At 35.6% G+C, this 21,223-nt stretch overlaps 1 protein-coding gene across 11 annotated transcripts in view; it reads left to right on the forward strand.

Moving 5' to 3' along the window:
* Positions 1-21,223, forward strand: part of TRDN (triadin) — a 303,786-nt gene that overhangs the window by 54,328 nt on the left and 228,235 nt on the right. For all 11 annotated transcript variants that reach the window (XM_074368416.1, XM_074368418.1, XM_074368414.1 and 8 more), the window contains exons 3-4: positions 7,769-7,927; positions 9,003-9,035. In XM_074368416.1, coding sequence (XP_074224517.1) covers positions 7,769-7,927; positions 9,003-9,035 — 192 coding nt within the window. The remainder of the gene's footprint in view (positions 1-7,768; positions 7,928-9,002; positions 9,036-21,223) is intronic.

The following is a 21,223-nucleotide window of genomic DNA, read 5'->3' on the forward strand; positions in this document are numbered from 1 at the left end:
GCCTGGGTGCATATTTAGCTCCTTGAGAAGGGCAACGGCTTCCTCTCTTTGAGGAGGGAGGTTTGGAGGTCATGGGACCCATACCATTCCAATGTGCTCTCCCATCCCTCACAGGCTCCGGATTTCATAGCTCTCCTTACTTTTACTTTACTTTATTTTTCCTTCCCAAGTGCTTCTTATTCTGCCCTCAGGCCCCAACATTACATGCATAAGTAAAAATCTTTCATAGTTTGGTTAATATTAGAAGTACCATGGGAATTTCATGAATCCAACTTTTTATTTTACCATATTCTGAGGATTGTTCATTGAGGATGAGGATAACAGATTATAGTGAATTTCAACTTTTGTATATGGTCTATGTTAAAAATCTAGTTGAAGGAATATCTATTCAGTGACAATTGGTTTTGAAGTTAAATCATATTTGTAATTCAGGGCAGGTGATTACACACAACTTTTAAAAGAACTTTTTATATTTTAAATTACAGTATCTATCATTGAGCAGGCTAATATCATGATACACACTCATTTGTAAAAGAAGGCATTTAAATATTTCAAAATGAGGTTTTATCATCCTTTTCTCTGTAGAAACATCTGAAAGGTGCTCTATAGAAGCATCTCACAAATTATTCATGACTTAATTACCAGGTCTAAAATGAACTGACCTAATATTTATGTTTCTTGCTAAATCACAAAGTGTAAATTCAACAAATACAAAAAATCATTTTAATCTACATATTCAGTTCCAAAGAAACATTGCAACAGAGCTTAAGTTCTATATTTTTGTCCATGTGAGAATCCTGGAAATAATATCATATACTGCATACAAAATTATTTAATGCAAAGCAGCTGCACTTAATTTCCGTTGGCCTCCACTCCATTTTCATATTATTTTTACCTTTGCTGCTCCCAAATCCCTATCAGTTAGCCAGGTCCACTCCTATTAACTCTTTACTATAAATCATTTTAAAGGGCTACTCTACGTGGATTTAAAAGAGGATATTAAAAATGAGCCTCTCAAAATGTTTCTTAGGTGGAAAGGCTATATTTAGAAAAGCTATTTTGGGGCCACAATTTATCACCATTCTGGTTATGACAAAATTGGCTTATCAGACACCAAAGTATTAGGTGTTGTCTCTGGAACTGAAGAAATCTTACAAAAATATAGCTATCTTCCATGAATTTCTCAAGAGAAAATCATGGGAAGATTTTGTAATTCCAATTAGTGTGCCTTTTACAAACTTTTATTGGCAGGATGTAAATACACCTTAGAAGTTAAATATGGAGGAATAATGTTGCTGCAGCAAACATTTCTAGAATTCTTAACTTCCTTGGATGTGTTACTTCCTATTTCATTTCTATTGGCATTACCTTCAATTTGAAATAAAATCAAGAATATGAAAGCAATAAATTCGTGGGAGAAAAAAAGGCATGTAAGAGACTATAAGAGATTGAAAGAATCTCCACTGTGATAAGAGCAATTAAAGATGACAGTTCTGACATCACTGAGTTCAGCCAGGTTTGTTCAAGGTCTAACATATGAGAAATTGGAAGTTACTTCAGCCTGGACCTAAAACACTTTACAGTATGATGTCTTGAGTAAACATCACTTTGATGAAGACGTTGACCTTTATAGTAGATGTGAAAGCACCTATCTGTGTTTGTTATTTCTTTAATATCTGTGCCTAGTATTGTCAATGCTGGCCCAAAGACTCAGAGTGCTATTAAATTCACTGTGAGCGCTTTTTATTTCAAATGTGTCGTGGTTAAAAATATACGAAACTAAATCAGCCTTTTGACCTTTATCCTTAGGAAATAGTTCACTATTATAAATGATGCCAAATCTCAAGTCTAAACTGTTTAATAAGAATTTGCATTCTCTCAGTTACATTGTTGAGTACAGGAAACCTACTAACACAGTGGAGACAACCATTGTTTTCTAACACAGCATTTAGATCTTTTTATTTTTTTTGTCTTATCTTTCCTACGTGTGTGTTCTTTCTTCCCATCCTGGTGGGTGGCATGAGGATGGGGAAACACATCGGTAGCTCTGACACTGGTAATATTCTAGGGAATTCTGTTTGCCCTGAACAAAGGCTAAGTAATTTCAAACAAGTACTTCAAGCAAGAATTGTCATGTGACTCAGATCATACTAAATGATGCATAGTTTGCTAATCTTCTCCTTAACTTGATCAAAATTTCATCAACAGAAACAAAAGTATTTAATGCTTATCAGCAACAAAAAGGAGGAAAATGGTCACTTAAAATAATATTCTTAAGTCTGGAAAATCACTAGTATGTATTTTGAAACAGCATCCCTTGCATATCAGAAGTAGAAACACCTAGATAGCAGACCCATAAGTGGCAACCCTAGGTTAATTACATCACACTTAACATAAGTGCTAAATAATTATCTTGGAAGAAGAATCTATATATCTTTCATCAACTCCATACTGAGTACTACTGTGAGCAAGAAACACACATCAACATATATGCAGTTGAGTTTTTCCTAACTTAGGTAGCACTTACGACACTTAAAAGCATCCTTAGCTCAGTGTAGATCCAAATATTTAGGTGTGAATATTTTCTGAGGGGTAAGGGGCAAACACTAGTTGTTTCACGAGGCCTGATGAAAGCAGTGTTTGTATTTCACAGCCGCTGACCACACTGTCTGTGAGGACATAGTGACTAAGTGATCACAGGGTAATATTTACAGCAGCCTACTTTTCTGGAGCAGTACCATACGTTTGGGTTAAATGAATCTGAAAGTTGAATTAATAATTAGCTAACATTCACTGTATCCTTTACTCTGCTTTAGCACTTTATGCCAAGGAGTTTATGTACCATGTGGTTCCGTGACGTTTAATAAGCACCGTCTAGTACAGGCAGAGACCCGTGGGCAGAAGGGTCAGAAGATGCCTGGGACCCCTGTTCTCTTGCCGTCCTGTGGAGTGGCTCAGATCGAGGCAGTCGGACCAGTCTAGAGATGTCACCTCTGAGTGGCTCTTTCCTTATTAAGGAATGCATGAGGGCAGACTTATAGTTGGGAATGGATACCATACAGTCAGAACTAAGATCCCAAACATCCAAGCGGATACTGGAAATCACATTGTGCGTCATTTCCAGCTTGGAGAGTAGGTGAGATCATACGCAGAGCCTGCCGCTGAGGGGCGGGGAAGCCACTGGTCCCGGCTAGCAAACTGGGAAGAGCCTCAGGGTCATTCAAGATTCAAAGTCAGTCCTGCTTGTTTCTCCACATTGACATTTATTCATCACCAGGCACTGTCCTTTGTGACCTGAACGTATTATCTCATGTAATACTGATGATGACCTTGTGATGTAAGGAGTATTACTCTTATTGTCATTTTGCAGTCCAGCAAAATGAAGCATAGAGTACTTTGGTTTTGTATCACACTGTAAGATACTGTCTGCCACAACTGGACACATTATAAACTGGGACATGAGAAGGCTGAATATAGAGATAACAGCATTCACCTTGGGTGCCAAATATAAGAGGCTCCAAAAAACTCAGTAATTACTATACATAATATTTTAATACAGTCTTTAACATTTAAAAATGAGTGCAAACTTCTGTGATGAACAAAATATCAAAATCTTAAAGACAGAAGCATTATCACTGAGTTTTCCTTTTGTCCCTGGCGCCAATATGGCGTGGTTCAGCACTCCTTAGGAGGGCTGAACTTGAATGCTATCATTCTGAGCTGAGGGCCCATGCTTGTAAAAGGTGTTTGCTGCTGTTTCTCAGAATCTGAAAGAGAAATAAGAAAGTAAGAGTATGTAAGACTGATGGTCAAACATAATGGTGAAACCATGTACTTTACTCTTTAAGAGGAAAGCAGAGAAAATGACTAATTTAATTTCCTATGTATGTTCTCATTCAGAAATTAAGTGTCCATATAGTTTGACTTCAAAGACAGAAGACAAATAAAAAACCTATTTAACTTTAAACTTTGGCTTGCCTCTCTTGCATCTCTTGGCACTCTTATCAGTGCCAAGAATCCAATTACTGATCGTAAGGGGCCTAAAGCAGTTTCCCTGCATCCGGTGCTATATTTTTCTGTAAGATACGTAAGAGACAATTAAGAGTGACTTGAACATTAAGAAACATTTCTTATCTCATACAGCAGAAGCTCCGGAAGTAGGGTGATTATTCAAAGATCGGATAATTCAGTGCCTCAGAAAGTTCTTTAATTTTTAGCCTTTGCCTTCCTCAGTGAGTCAGCGATTGTCCTCAAGGTTATAAGATGGTATAACACAAAATATTAATACGATATGATTGTGGTAATAGAAACCAGAACAGTAATGGCAGCAGGAGTGGGTGGGTGGTTATTGAATGGAAGGGACACATGACAACTTTACGGGGCGATGGAAATGTTTTATATCTTGTTTTGGGTTTTGATAATCTGGGGGTTTACAGTTGCTGAAACTCACCAAATTGAACACTTAAAATCTGTGTATTTTATTGTTTGTCAATTATACCTGATTTTTTAAAATGGTAATTCTTTTTAAAAGATTAATGAATAAAGCAATAAAAACACCCAGAACTGAAGAAAAAAGAAAAAGAAAAAAAGACGCTATAGCTGCTCCAGGCTTTATCTTATCATGCAGAGTCCTTATTCCCTCTTATTTAAATTTCCTCTGTCTCAGTTTTCTTATTTTTAAAATAGAGATGCCTACCTCACTGGATTTTTGAAAGGAAAAGTGAGTTCATACACATCAAGTTCTTAGAATGGTATCTGGCAGGTAATAGACACCCTGTAGATGTTAGCTACTACCATTTTTATGATGATCCTCCCTGTAGTGTATGCGATTTAACTCATGGAAACACAAGGAAAGCACAATTTAAAAAGAAGACATCAATAAAAGGCTTAGTTGCATTGTATAATATTATTCCCATTGATATAATTTGAATATGATGTCTGAGAGAAGGAGTAAGAATTAACTTGAGGACTACTACCTTGTTTATGATATATCTATATCCATATCTATATTTATATGTTTTTAAAGTTGTTGTCCATATGGCTGAAAAGCAGAAGCTGGTCTCAAGCCAGCCACATTTTCTTCATGAAAATAGCCTGGATTGACTATTTTAGAACCAGGCAATATACATTTCTGCGGAGTATATATAGTACATTTAACCATAAAGATAATTAAACTGATATCTATTTTGTTGGATTTTATTGTTAAGTTCCTCAATGAACACTTAGAAGAGGAATGGTCAAATGGTCTCAATCTATTCATATCATAAAAATCCCATTTGCAATATTCTTCCATTAGATATAAAATATACTAGTGCTAAAAATGCCTTTAATGGTGCCAGTACAATCCAATTTCTTACACATAATTCTTTTAAAATTCTCAATTGCAATTATAAAATTCCATTTCATTTCCTTTCTCTAAGGTTTAATCTCACCTTTTACATTACCATATCTTGCTCACAGGAAACTCTCCAGAATGCAATGTGATAAGTTCCAAGGAGTAATGTTACACTGTCACTGAATTATGGAGGTAGGTTTACCTGAGACTAGTATTTTGTACGTTGGCATCCTTGTGATGGGCTGTGAATCCCCCTAAATAGAATGTAAAATTAAAAATTTCCCCAGAAATCCTCTCATATTACTTTCCTCTCTCTGTAGGATCTTATCCATTGGCATAAAAATGTAATATTGTTCCCACTTGAACAATATAAACAATAGAAAAACCACTACGATTCTAGTTCTTCAACTATTTCCTTATCTCTTTCATTTACTTTACGATCAAATATACTTACTGCCTCGAAATTCTTCCCATTTGGTCTTGAATGTATTTCACTGAAACTGACCTTTGAAGGTCGCCAGTAACAACCTCATCATTAAATCTAAAGGTCTATTCTCAGTCTTCATCTTTCTTGACCTATCAGCATTTGCCAGTTGATCACTTTATCCGCACTGAAATAATTTTTCTTGACTTGATATCTAGTATATTATGCTCTCTTTTTCCCCCTTGCCTCTCAGTCTCTCTCTCTGTGTCTCTCTGTCTCTCATCTTTCCTTCTCAGACTCTGCTGCTGGTCCTCCTTCTCTTTCTGACTTATCTGCCTGTCTTCAAATGTTGGAATGTTCGTGGGTCCATTGTTCTAGTGATCACATTCAGTGTCATGACTTTGAATACTTTGTAGTCACTATTGAACCTCCAAGTTTCCATCTTCAGCTAGGATTTCATTTTTCATGAATTATATTGAGCTCTACATATGTCTACACCGCCACATAGAGGTCTAATAGACAACTCGAGTTGGACAAGTGTAAAACTCAGCTGCATATATACTCTCCAGCGAACCCTGTTTCTCTCCAGTCCTCTCCATTTTGGTAAGCACATTTCTATCCTTCTAGTTTCTCACACTAGAAACCGTGAAGTTATTCGGCATCCTTCTCTTTCTCTCACATCCAACAGCCATACTGTTAAGTCTATACTATTAATTCTATCTTTCAAATACATTCAAAATCTGAAAAAAAAACTCAATCACATCTCACCACACACAGTGTTACCGCCTGTATAGAAGTCACCATTCTCTTTCTCTTGGATCATGGATCATTTCATTTGGCTCCTTACTCATCTCCCTGTTTCCAACCTGGCATTCTTTCAGTCCTCAACACGGCAAATAAAATTACATAAATCAAATCACTTCATTCCTCTGCTCAGACCTTCCAGTGACTTTCTATCTCAATCAGAGTAAAAGCCTAATTCTGGAGTATTTAACCTTTAAATAATATAATATGTTGATATAATTGTAGTCTCTTATGATATCAAAGGGAGAAGAATCCCCGAAAAGCTTAAATAGTTTTTAAAATTAAGGAAAACATAAACCTAAAATTTAATTACAGACTGGTGAAAAATCAGGTGCCACTTAGACCATATTTCTAGGTTGATAACTTCTTCAATCAGGTATTAAAGGCTACTCTTATCACTTCAGAGCAATTTTTATGTAACTAGAATGAGAATAACATGTCAAAAATCCCTATTATATCTATTTGCTTGCGTTTTTATTCTTTAATCTTTCACTCCATGAGCAGTTTATATCTCCTAGGATATAAGAAAGGGAAGATTTATAGGCTTCAGTTTTTCCTAATTCTATCCACCGAAGTTACTAGAAGTTCAAATACTTTATTTTCAGATGCTGGGATGTCTAACAAAGATAAACGAATTGAATCTAGCTGGAACTTGATATGATTACCGCCTTGACAATTCCAGAGTTTTCCTGATGTATCACAAATTATAATAAATGGACCTATCAGTTTTGCATTAGTCACAGCTACCTAAGTCAACTTGAAACTTATGGTTTGTCTGAAAATTTACAGAGCCATCTTCTCCGTGATGCTTTCCAGTACAATACAGACCGACAATGATTTCTTCTTCTCCAGAACATCTGTAACTCAGGGTTACTACAATTTGGATAACATAATATACATTACTTTAATTCATTCTTAATTTTTCCCTGTGCTGAACTCTTACTCAGACTGTAAAATTCTCAAGGGTAACCCCATAATGTTTGATACCAGATGTACTCAATAATTTTTCTTTTTAATTGAACACACATGCACACTATGACAAAATGTAGTTTCTATTTCTGAGCAAAACAAATTGTAGCTAAGAGATACTTAAATTCATGAAATCAGCATATTCGTTGTGTCAAAAGAATAAATCAGGAAAAACAGCTTTTCTTAGTTTCTTCGGGATTGATTGTAAAACTTTTCTTTGTTTTTAATTGTTGTAGCAAGCTCTATTTCCAAGATTGGCTCAGATCCTCTAAAACTTGTTCACGATGCTGTGGAGGAAACCACGGACTGGGTCTATGGCTTCTTTTCTATGTTGTCTGACATCCTCTCGTCTGAAGATGAAGATGATGATGATGGAGAGGAGGACACTGATAAAGGTACAAGGGGCATAGAGATGCATCTAACTGCTAGGACCGATATTAGATATGCATTATAGTCGTTGGCCGAAGTTTAAGCACAAATGAGGACTTGGGTCAGGCTAAACCAAAATGAATACACTTCTGAGTGCTAATCACCACTCAACAGGCTGCCAAACTCAGTAAATTGGTCTCTATATGGCTTTCATCTGATAGCTTATCTGCCATTATGGCAAAATGTCAAAATTAAATGCTACGTTAGAGTAGCATTAAAGTAGTGAGGGCCTTATGCAATCCACAAAACCATAATAGAAACTCACATTTATATGCTTCTTTGGGAGAAAATGATAGCTATTTCCCAAGTTTGCCCTTAGAAAGATTGAAGTAACAACAGTCAAACTAAATATATTTTTAAATATGTTTTACATATAATTAATATTCATAGTCAAATAGCAGAAAACAATCCTACTAAAATCACAATCAAAAGTAAATTTATTGAATCAAATGGAGGTGTAGAATGAAGAGACAAACCCTAAATGTCACACCCATTATGTAACTAATCTATGTACTCTCTCATATATGTTAATGAACGAAAGGAAATAAACTCAAAGCACACACAAACTGCTCTTGAGTGGATGTGAAAAGAACAAAGCACTGTGATTCTGCCTTTTAGATGATATTTTTTAAGATCAGCCTTACTCAGCAGAAATTACATATTCAGCCTTGACTACCAGGAACTCTTTTATTATTTTAGCCCTTTTTATGACTTTGTCTGAATTTGTATTTGTTTGGCCCCATAAGAGACTGGGATGAACAATAAAGAACTGAAATGAACATGATATACGAACTATAATGTATAATTTGGATCACTGCCACAATTTTATTGAACTCATAAGAGTGGAACTATCTCAAATAAATGTACCTAAGCAAAGTTTATACTTAAAAACTGGAATTTGGGAGGCAAAGTAATATACAGACTCCTATTGCCAAACTAATAGATTTTTAAAAAGTAAACAGAAGAAAATGGGAAAATAGAGAGACTATATTATGTTATACTGGAAGTTTTTCTAATTTACTGTTTTTTGTCTTGGTTTAGGAGAGATAGAGGAGCCTCCTTTGAAAAAAAAAGGTTAGTTATTTTCACTTTTGAAAAAATTATTTTTCTTTTATGATAATGTTGATTTTCAGGACAACTCAAATATATTTTACTTGGTTGTAGACAATTTATTTTTAATGCAGAGCTTTTGCTTAATGGTTAGATTAAGATTTATAGTTAGGAAAAGAAATACTCAACTCTTTCCAGTGAAGCTAATCCCACCATTTTTCAGGTGATTATTTGATTAGTGCCTTCTTCGGTGGATGCTCGAGTCCATTTACATGCAGATCAATGTGAACTGGAACTGCAATAATGAAGGGTCAATCCTATGGTTTTCTAAATGGCCCATAAGATGCTGATGCCCGTGATCTTTATTCTTACGGTGGCTAGATTTACTGATTTTGGGTTTTTACTCTTTTTCTTCTTATGTTATTGTCAGTGTTATTTTTCAGTTTTAAGTGACAACTCTGGAACAGGGTGACTGAGGTAGCATGCAGGATAATAATCATGGAGGCACAGGCGTGTGTATCACATTTCATCTCAAAGCAGTAGAGTCACCTGCGTGTGCTTGGATGTGGTGTACAGGGATTCCTTAAAGGAATAACCAAGGTCTTCAGTAACTGAACGGGATGGTCAGAAATCCAAAAGATGGGAGCAATATGGCTGGGAAAAGGAGGTTATAGCTATGGTGCAAAAGCCTCAGAGAGGCAAGGATTTTACAGGAAGGAGAAGGAATATGTCTAGAAGGAATAATAGGGAGCAATGGATACCATCCTGAGGTATACTTGGTATGCAAGAGAAATATAAAAGCCAACCTTAATACAACTGTGATGTTTCAGTTTTTGCTGCACATGCTCAGTAACAGCACTTGGAAGTATTTAGTCCAGAGGAGAACTTGCTGGCTTCTGTTGCTATCTCCCCAGACCTACCATGGATGCAAACAGTGGGATCCAAATTTGGAGCCTCAGCCTTGCTTGAGCAGAAGATGACCCCCTTACTGTCTGGGATAAAATCCACTTAGTGTATGTTAGTTCAGAAAATTTGAACTGCTAACTTGAATTGCCCAATAAAAGAGAGATAAAGTAGTGAAACTCAAATGTGAGAATGCCATCCAGAGATAAAAGTGTTTATGAAGTTATTAAGAGGAGAAATGATGGGTTTCCCTACTCACAAATCCATGATGAGAACTCAAGAATTCAAGAAATTCTTCCATTCACCAAATTTGTACAGTTGCTGCTATTTTTACCAAAGTAAAAATTCAGCCACCTTGTTGCTTATGGATGGAGTTTGCAGTTCTAATTTAATGTGGAATTGTGGTCCAGTTAAATAAGCTCATGGCTGCAGGATTGATTATTAAACAGATTATTAATATGGATGAAGTTTTTGAATCTGCTCTTCTGTAGCTTAGATATATATATATATATATATATATATATATATATATATATATATATATATATATATATTTAGCTTTAGGGTATTAGATGTAGTACCTAGTGTCTTTATATTCTTTACTCATATTTAATTTTCAGTTTGCCAAAATTTTAAAATATTAAATTCTATTACTGAACACTCCATGATGATGGTCAAGGCACTGATCATCATAAAATACTAAATTTTATTGTGCAGTTATTTAAAACTTGTAACTACAAAAGCGAATACCATTGTAAATCACATATCCTGAAACAATTCTGTGCTGTGTATGGTGCGTGTGCTTTGTTTATCTGGAATCATCCTGTTGTTAATGGCATTCACACCAGGGTACACATCATGGATATGTTAAATCGACACTTTCCAGAGGATAGAGGGCTACAGATAGTGTGAAAGGAATCAAATACATTTGTATGCTTTCTTAAAATGATCTGCTGTAGAATGTATCCAAGGTATCATAGTACTTCTTCTAAGTTATGAGATAAAGAACCATCTTTCACCCATCCTCAAATTGCTAGAATGCCAACGAAAGAGACCAATAGGCTACTCCTGCCCTGTCTTGCCTACGTCTGCTAAAGCAGGAGTATGGTGCTGCCACTCAGGTGTTCTGTGTCGTGAGGGGCTATTCTGAAGTCAGAGGTAAGGCAGAGTGGGGAGATGAGAACAACAGCAAGTTTCATTTAACGACTTTGCCTTTTATTTAGCTGAATAATGTGAAAAAGTACAGTGCTCTCGAGGGAGAGTCCCATGAGAGCCAAGCAAAAAGAGCATCCATAGGAAATGCTGAAAGCTAAAAACGGCTTTTAAAAATTTAAATGTAAGCAATTATTTTCAGTTATTCTCAATACTTCTTCCTAGGAAGTGTCACTGGTTTGAAAGAAAGAAATTTGAAACAACCAAAGCAGTGTAGCTTAGTGACACTGATTCTTTTAAATATAACTGGAATATTTTCTAAGGCAACCACACATTGTTAAAGATGCATTGAATAAACCCATGGATGCCACATTTCTGTGATTCATTTCAAATTAATTCCATATTGTTCAAAAATAAATTTAAACCTACTTTATGTAATTATATTATGAAACATTTTATCTAATTGAAGTCAAACCTTAGCTTATTTCATCTAATATAAAATGTTTAATATTTTGTACCTCCTACTGATAAAAATTAAATTATATATTATTTGCAGACCAATTCACTATGTGTATGTAAATATATATACAAATGTATGTAGGTGTATATATACATAATATATTATGTATCATTTATTCATTATATGTATATTATATGTATTTTCTACTTCGTATTAACAAAAAAAAAACCCATATGCTAGCTTGCTGCTCAATAAATATGTATATGTAAATGTACAGATTCCTCAAAATACACACTAAAATTATTTTTGATTTGAAAAGCAAAGTTATATTTTTTTGACAGAGAGTATGTTTGATTTGAGTAAGAAATTTGAAAACAAAGGCTGGCTTTTGCCCATTAGGTAACACAGCAAGCGTTTTCCATAAATTAAGTGAGCAGCAGGACCAAAGTTTAGATGAAATACACCTAAAGCAAGAAATACATTTGAAACACAAAGCAGTATCATTTAATCCAAATTATGACATTTTACAATTTTTTATTAAGTTGTAATTAATATACAGTATTATATTAGTTTCAAGTGTACAACATAGTGATTCAATATTTTTATACATTATGAAAATGCATGAAAACCAGTCATCATCCATTACTATACAAAGTTGTTACAATATTACTGACTGAATTCCCTATATGTACATTACATTCCTGTGATTACTTATTTTATAGCTGGAAGCTTGTACCTCTTAATGCCCTTCATCTATTTGGTCTGACCCTCCTCACTCCCTGGCAATCACCGTTTGTTTTCTGTATCTATTGGAATCTAAAAAACAAAACAAACTAACAAACAAAACAAAGCAGAAACAACAAAAAAACAAACAACCCTATTAAAAAATGGGCAGAAGAGTTAAATAGATAGTATTTTTAAAACAAAGTTAATATAATCATATTACATATTACATATACATCCATAGAAAATATAATTTTTACTGGAGATATAGCTTTTTAATTTTTTTGTAGTAACATTTCTAAATGAAACAATGGACATACCTATCTCTTTTTATAGTTTATTCTTACTTAAATCTTAGTCTATAATAAGTCTGTATATAGAAATAATTATTACAGCACATATGTTCTTTGAAATGGTAATTTGAGGAGACAATAATATTCTCATAATAAGAAATTACATTTAATAATGTTATTTCCTAACATCTAGCTTTAAAGTTAAGAAAGAATAGTTTTAGCCATTCTTTTTTTGGGAAGGAAACACTGGTCTTCAATTCTAGCGACATGGTAGCCTTGTGAGATAAATCATCACCTGCCTTAGTGGAAAGAACCAAAATCCCCTCTACACATTATGTTGAATTTCCTTGTTTCCTAACTACTTGCTCTTTGAGCTAGGGAACCATCTTGAAGTTTGAACAGGACCCAGATATGAAGGCTGACACTGTGTGAGGCTGTTCCTCATGCATGTCAGTGGCAGAGGAAGAGGCTCTTCTTTGCTTAGAGCAAAACAAACTACATTCTCCTTAGAATCGTGTTTTAAAATTTCCCTAAAGCTCCTGGGGTTGAAAAGAGCCCAGTAAATTTAAACTCAGCACTTTCATTGTGTATCTTTCTCACTTTATTGAAATCCACAATAGCTCTTTGCAGTCAGGTTGAATAAGGAAGAGCCAGGAAAATTTGAGCATCATAAATATTCAAGACTTTAGGATCAGGCCATTCAGAAGGTTGTATCACGTCACCGGGAGTAAGATGGATGGACAGGTTTCTGGGCCAGAGATTTCATTGCATCCATCTCTGCTGGCAGCTTCAGTGGCTTACACCAGGCTGAACATTGTCTGAAAAATACTGTAAGTGGAAAAAGGACGGAGAATGGAAAGGTGACTCAACTTGTTAAAATTCATAGCCTCAGAATACTGGTTACCAGCTTGGTCCTGGTAGCACTGTTAAGTAGATACATTTATCTTGGGACTGCTCCTCTAAGTCAAGTCTAGATCAAAACTTGGCTCCCTAACTGTGCTATTGCACATTGCCCTCAGGCTGCACGAGGAACTCACTGTTTTATCTTCTGTTTGTCTTTCCCAATATTGATCAGACCTGTGACAACAGGAGGCAAAACCCAGAGAGAGCAGACAGTGGGCTTGGAGATGGGCTCAGAACGAAAAAGACTGAGGAGGCTGAGGTGAAGGGAGAACTGGTGGATGATCCAGAGATTCAGTTCTCCAAGGAGTTGCAGCTGTAGGATCTTTGGGTCCAAAAGAGCTTGTCTGCATCAAGGCAAGCAGACTGGAACCAGGACGATAATAGTGGGAACATGGGAGCCTGGAGGAGCTGGCCAAAGAGGGCAAGGGATTTCAGTACTAACATTATGGAGAATAAAAAGTTTGAGACAACTCAGCTCCAGCCCAATCATTTTAAGTCATTCCTGTTGCAGCAAGAATAATCTCAGTGTTGCTGCGTTCCTATCTGGAAGTAAGCTGAGCTGGTATTCTGTTCGTTCCCTTTCTGCTCTTAACCTACTATGGTTAAGTCAGTTAACCACACTGGCTCTCAGCTTTCACATCTGTAAAACAAAGATGCTAGATTTACTGATGTCAAGGTCCTTTCCAGCTATGCTATTTTATGATTCTATGATTGAATTGTGCTGTCATATGTCAATAATTTTACCACGAGTTTCATCTGAACTAAAGTTGCAAAGTTCGTGGAACAGCAACTTTAGTATCATCTGGGAGTGATTAAAAAATGCAAAACCAGGTTCCATCTAGATGAAATAAGTCAGAATCTGCAAGTTAAGAAGATTCCCCAGGCTCTTCATATGTCCACTAAAATTTGAGCAACATTGGTTTCGACAATAGGTTCTACTTCTGACTGTGGTTCTGAAACTACCTGAGAACTTACTTAAATTGGAGATTCCCTAAAAGGTTTCTCACCATGAAAAACTAATTGATAAGTTTGGGCTGCAGCTCAGGAATATGTTTTAAAACTTCCCCAGATGATTCTGATGTACAGCCAGGTTGATTTTGTCTAGTATATCATCAGATATGAAACACACACACTAACACAGCCCAAATCTCATCCAAATCTGTAAACTCCACCAGCAATTATCTTATACAAAGTATTATTTATAATCATTTCCACCTCTTTCTGGTTCATGAACACATGAGAAATAGTATCTCATTTTTCCAATGGAGAAAGTAAAATCCAGAGAGGAAAAATGGACTAACCAGAGATTACTGGGTTTATGGAAAAAATGAGATTAGCCAGATATATTTATTTTAAAATTTTTGTAATGGTCAATAGTATGCAATGCCTGGACTATTATTTTTCTTGAAAAAGTTTTGCTTACTTTATGAAATCTTACCAGGTAATAAAACGTAACGAAATAAAGGTCCCAAAGATGTTTATGTTTATGGGCTTCAACATTCTTGAAGGAAACTGTCCTCAGTATTTGCCTAGCACTGTATCTGGAGTGTACGCTCACTTGGTCACAAACACCAGATGCATTGAGGAGGAGAAAGTATTCTTTTTTATACTCTTCATTAATGGTCAGTAGTGCACTTTCCCCCAAATTTTCATTGATTAGTGTAACAGAAAAAATATGAGAAAATTATAGAAAATGCAAATACCTACACATTGTTTGGTGTCTTTATTTAAAATATTGATAATTCAATAAAATATTTTCCCGTAACATCCCTTATTAGCCACTAAATAGATAACTAGATTTGCTCAGTTATTTATCGTAATTAAACTTTTGTGTTCTAATAACAACTGGCAGAATCTTACAAATAAAAATTCTATGTTCAAATGAATATATAATTTGAGTTTTGATATTAAAATGAGAAAAATTGTAAGAAGACATTTTATATTGTCTAGCACTTGTGAGATATACGGAGAAAGCAGAATGATAAAAGACATTCTTTGAAATTCACAACTCTCATAATAATTTAATAAACTGCATTGTCATCTAAAAGAATCAGGACGGTTGCCTTGGTGACAGAGATTATCCTTTTAATTTCTTGAGTCTGTCATTTTAAAATCTTGAATTGATAATATTTTAAATTTAATAACAGTGTGTCATATAAATAGAAAAAAATGGTATGCTTTAAAAACTAGCCATGTAAGACTTAAACAAAATTATAGACTACTCCACAATAAGCTATGCTATGATTGTAAGTAGACAAAAACAGTTTATTATAAGTAAAATACATGTAATAGAACAAAATAACTCAGAAAGACTTTACTACAATAAGCTCATTCTTAGGACTCATTTAGCACAATCTGTTTTCACTAATTTTGATCTGATTGGTTGCTGCTGCATTCAAACTTCCCATCTGTTTTTTGTACCCATAGCCTCTCTCCCCAAGTTACATGTGGAAGTGGATCTCAGAGAGCCTTGGGGAAATGGGTTGGTCCATTATGTCCCTCACAGGCATCGTGAGGGACAGAGCTCAGAGGAGTACATTTTGATAGAATTAAATAGCCTAAGGAGGAAGAAGGAGAGCCTAGCCCATGAAACAAACTTTCACTTCTGGGAAAGTACTAAAGATTTTGTCTATTGTGTAAGAACCAGAAAATTCCCCATTGTACCTCACAGTTCTTATTTGAGCCACTAGGAGGATCACGAAAATCTATAATTGTCCTCTCAGATGTCCAAAATAAAAAATAGACAACAAATGCCAAAATGTCATTATTTCTATGTAGAAAATACCATAAATATATAAGCAAGTGTTATGAGACAAAAAAGAATGCAGATTATCACTGAAATACCTTAATCATAAATAGGAAGTACTAAACTGTGATAGTAACAAACATGAAGAACAAAGGAAATGGAAATTTTGAACCCCTTCCTTTAAGTTAGGTGGAATAGCAGATCCCATTTTAAAATCCTGTTCCAATTTTTTTCTGTTGATATGAGCATACTATTTGATTATCAATGCTTTATTCTAGGTATAATTGTCAATTATATATGTCAGTTCATCATTGACATATTTTAATAAACATCTATGGATAAGTTAAGGCAAAGTATTAAAAAAATGCTCTTTAATTTGATGATTTAGCATTTGAGTGTGCCAGAAAAACAGTATAAAAAAACCCCCTAACTTTTGTACAAGTGTTGCAGTTTATAATACCTTTCACATACATTTTTAAATTTCCACAAATAGTAAAATTCTGCAACTTTCTCCAGCATTCCTAATAGGAAGTAAAAAAGTTAAGAAATGCAACATTTTACTGTCTCAAAATTTTCAACCACACTCTTTAGTACTTAAATTGAGAGTTGTGTCATCAGAAACAGGTGAGATAGGGTCTCCCACGACATTATTGTGCAGATGTTGACAGCTCATAATCATGTTTAAACATTTACCTTCTAACTGAGTGTATATTTATCTAGTGGTTAGTATATACCAATTATTATTGAAGATTTAATGTGGAATAAAATAGACATAGTTGTTGCCCTCATCAAATTTAGAATTTAGTGAGGGAGACAAGTAGTAATAATAGCCAATATTTGCATGTTTATTTGCTATCAGGTGCAGTGCTAAATCCTTTACATTTTAACTTATTTTAATCCCCATGTAAACCCATGTGGTAGATCCTATTATTAGCATCATTTATAGATGAGGAAATGAAGTTCACACAGCTAGGATTTGAATGGAGCAGACTGATTCAAGCATTAATTACCTTAAACACTAAGTTGCATTTTAATACATGCCAGCGATGACCATATTTTTGTATAGACCTTTCAATAGCTTTTCTGTGTCTAGATTTTCCTAACAAAATCCATGTAAATTACATTAGAGTATTATTGATTAAAGCCATCTTTTATCTGATAATTATTCATAATTATTTAATGATCATTGCAATCCAGAAATAATAAATACTCCAAATAATACTAATTTTTATTTCTTCTCCACAACGTAATAAATTATTATATCTGCTTCTCTTGGTTCCCAGCAGTTCACAAGTATGGTACTGAGACACTGGACCCTGACCCAACTGTTAATTTGGCATTAGACTTTAGAAAAACAGCCCGACCTAGGAGGGTATATATATATATATATATATATATATATATATATATATATATATATATATATTTGTTATCTCCGTTGAGTTATAAAGCATGAAAGCCAGAGTTAAAATTCTTTGCGTTCCTTTAACAGAAATTTCCAAATGCATCTAAAGCCTAGCATGATAAAGTATTTGGTTTTAGAATGCGGACATGAATAAAAATAAGAATCTGAAAGGAGACATCTACTCTTTTCTTCACTTCTCAGATTTACACACACTACCTGACAGATAGTGGGAAAAGTGGTAGGGGAGATTGGGACTAGTGGAAGAAGTCGGAATACGTGTCCCATCTTCTGTAGAAGCAACTCTCCCTACTCTCGAGTGATCCTCACTTCCTTACTGACACAGTAAACATTAATGGAGAACTGATTCCTGTTAGGTAAGGTAACCGATAACTCAGTAAAACAAAGAGACCCCCTTTGTTGCTTCCCGACACATTGAGGTAACTGTCATTCTTTCTCTCTGTTATTTTTCCCTTCTCCAATTATCAAAATTCAAACTGAAACTTGTACCTTGAAGGACCTATTGGCAGCTTCACGCCTGGACTGAGATGCTTTGACCTCTGTGCCTTCTAAGCCACAGAGCCATCTTTGAGGTTTACTGTTACCAGATTGGTTCATCATTCTAACCAGAATCTAATGCTGAGACGTATCATGTTCTCAGAGACATTGGACTCTAACCTAATTGCAAAGCACATACATTGTAGGTAAATAATGACTACTTTGGCCTTTTTCTCTGTCCCTTGTATCCAGAATTGGTTCAGGTTTAAGTGAACTGTTCTTAAATAGTGTCAAAAGGTTAAATGAAACTTTATGCTACCATACATTACTATGTTGTAAAAATAGAGGCATTCACCTGTTTATGGAAATTATTTAATAAATAGAAGCTAGTATTAATATAAGAAATTTTATTTTTCTTTGAAGTTTGCTGAAAACCATAGGGCAATAAACTTCTACTTTACTGACTTGAATCTTTCAAATTTAATTTTCCATTCTTATACAAATAGTTCTTAGCTGGCAAGAGCAATTGAGAGTAAGAAATTAGGCATCATCTGCTTATGAGAAAAATACCCTCCTGAAGTCTAAATTGGTAGCATGTTGTTACTCAACTGGGCAGGAGCCTGAATGGTCATTATTTCCTGGCTAAAGTGTAAGGAGACAGAACTGGCACACTGTGTGCAGGCTACATTGGATTCTTGGGACATCTGATAGCCACAGACAGTGACCCTGGTGATGTAACACAGTCCCCTCCAAAAATGTAATGTTGCAATAAAACATGCAGAAAGACTTTTAATTTATCCTTCAGTTTGCATTATAGGGGCAGACAAATTTTCCTTCTTCTCTTCCAAGTTCTTTGGCTGGTCTAATAATTAAATTGATATAAGACAGATTAAGAGGAGAAAGACAAACAAATTTCACACACACAGGAGCCCCATGAAAATATGAAATCCAAAGGGCAGCTAGGTAATTGAGACTTATAACATCCTAAGCTGAGGAAAGGGGTAGGGATCTGAGGGCACAAAGGGAAGGAAGACCATTCATAGGAAGGAAAAGGAGATGTCCTGTTACGCATTAAGTTTCTTGATATTGCTAGTAATAGCTCTCTTCTTGGTACAGGCTCCCTTTCCAATGTCAATTTAGGCAGTTGAAGGGAGGATAAAGAGCCTTTCCTGAATCTGCTGGGCTTTGGTTGCCTTTTAGCTCAAAAATAATCCTTGCACCAAAGAGACATATTTTGGGGTCGCAAAATCTGCTCCCCTCAGAATCATCAGAAATAAATATCTTTTGTCCTCTGTGAGCAAAGAAATGTGTGTTTGTGTGCCTTTACAAGGTTAGCTGTGCTTGTCCACACTTACTTCTATAGAAATACTAAAAGTCTTCAAAGTGGTCATCAGTTAAAAAATAGTTGATGTTCCTGCAAAAAAAAAAAAAAGTCTTCCTAAGTCATTATATATCATTGTAGAGATTTGTGTGTGTGTGTATGTATGTGTGCCTGGGTGTGTGTGTTTTAATCTGACTCTCACAAGAAATCTGAGTACATCTGCCCAGAACAGCGGTGCTGTCTTAGTTTACATAAAGCTGAAGTGCAGAGTCAGGAAAATAAAAGCTGGGGCTTTATCCTTGAGATTACAAAAATCGAGCAGGACCCCGTTTCTTGTTGGTAGACAAAAAAGCTTTAGTCTTCGAGGCCTCCCCTGAGTTCCAAAGAGTAGACTCAAACAGTTACTAATTAGGGAAGTGAGGAGACACAGAAACAAAGGAAAAGCAGTCAAGTAAGAAAAGTAATGATATTTTAAATGACAGTTCAGTGATAAAACAGCGCACTAGTTCCTCTTCTTCAAGGGATACATGTAACAATCTGACATATATCTTTGAGTTGCTCTGCAGAAACTAAGACTGCCCCCCACCCAGGTGGAGGATGGTGACTACATGCTGACCACAAACAAATAGACCCCAAACTGGTTGGAACCAGAAAGTTGATGATTAAGATCCCCAAAACATCGCCTTGTTCCCTCGCCACCAACCCAATCAAAAGTCAAGAGTCGATCACACACCCTGCAGCCCTCTCCCCTAACGGTGACTTTCAAAACCCTTCCCTAAAAGCCATCAGGGAGTTTAGGTATTTTGAGCATAAGCTGCCTATTCTATTTGCTTCACGCCCTGTAATAAATGCTGTAATTTCTTCACCACAACGCGGTCTCGGTATATTGGCTTTACTGCGCATTGGCCTAGCTGACTCAATTTTGGTTTCGTAACAACTGGTCTGAGTTGCAGAAGTGTCCACTCCATTTACACAGAGTAAAGAATAAATTCTTTGAAATGTATTGTCATTATTTTTAAGTCTAATTCTCCTTTACTTTCATTTATTTTTATTTTTGCTCAAATAAAACATATTATGAAATATATCCAACAGGCCAGGGCTTATCTTCCACTTTAAGCTTAGCTCCCTTCCTTGTTTTTGGGAAGAGTGGAGGGTTTGCCTCCTGCCTTATCCTGAGTGATGTCCTGCATCCCAATCTTCTTGAGATTCACCTTCTTTCACTTTATTTTATTCCCTTCTCCAGGGTGGATCCCAGCTCATTCCAATTCCGGTTTCAATCTAGAGCTCAGTCCCTTTTGAAGGGCTGCTGCTGGGGACACAAGAACTAAAGCTAAGGGAAGCCAAGATTGCTTCTGCTACTGTATTTCTTCTGTCCTCATGTGCAAGCTTTCACCTAGCTTTCAGGAAACCCCGCCACGAGCCAACATGGACTGTCTAGCTCCATGAAGCCCTGTTCTGTCTGAACACCGTATTTCCCCAGTGAAGTTAGGCTAGGAGGCTCTGACAGGATTACCTGGGAAGAACGGCTTTTCAAACCTAATCCTGCGAAGGATTCTTGTGTCTGATCCTTCATGTGAATTCTAGAATCTTTTATTCTTGTGAGTAGACAGTGGATGTCTGTGGATTACAAACAAGCACACATACCTCTTAGGGAAAAATATTATTCTAAGTGACAGATTTAAGGCCTTTTCATATCACAATAGATGTAGCATTTCATATAAAATTTTTATTTAGAAAATTTTGTCCCATTTCTGTATTCAGATTAATCCCTATTGGGAGGAAGAAATTATCTCTTAAAGATGAGTCCTTCG

This window comes from Camelus bactrianus, chromosome 8 (genome assembly GCF_048773025.1).
Source record: "Camelus bactrianus isolate YW-2024 breed Bactrian camel chromosome 8, ASM4877302v1, whole genome shotgun sequence".
Classification (NCBI taxonomy): domain Eukaryota; kingdom Metazoa; phylum Chordata; class Mammalia; order Artiodactyla; family Camelidae; genus Camelus; species Camelus bactrianus.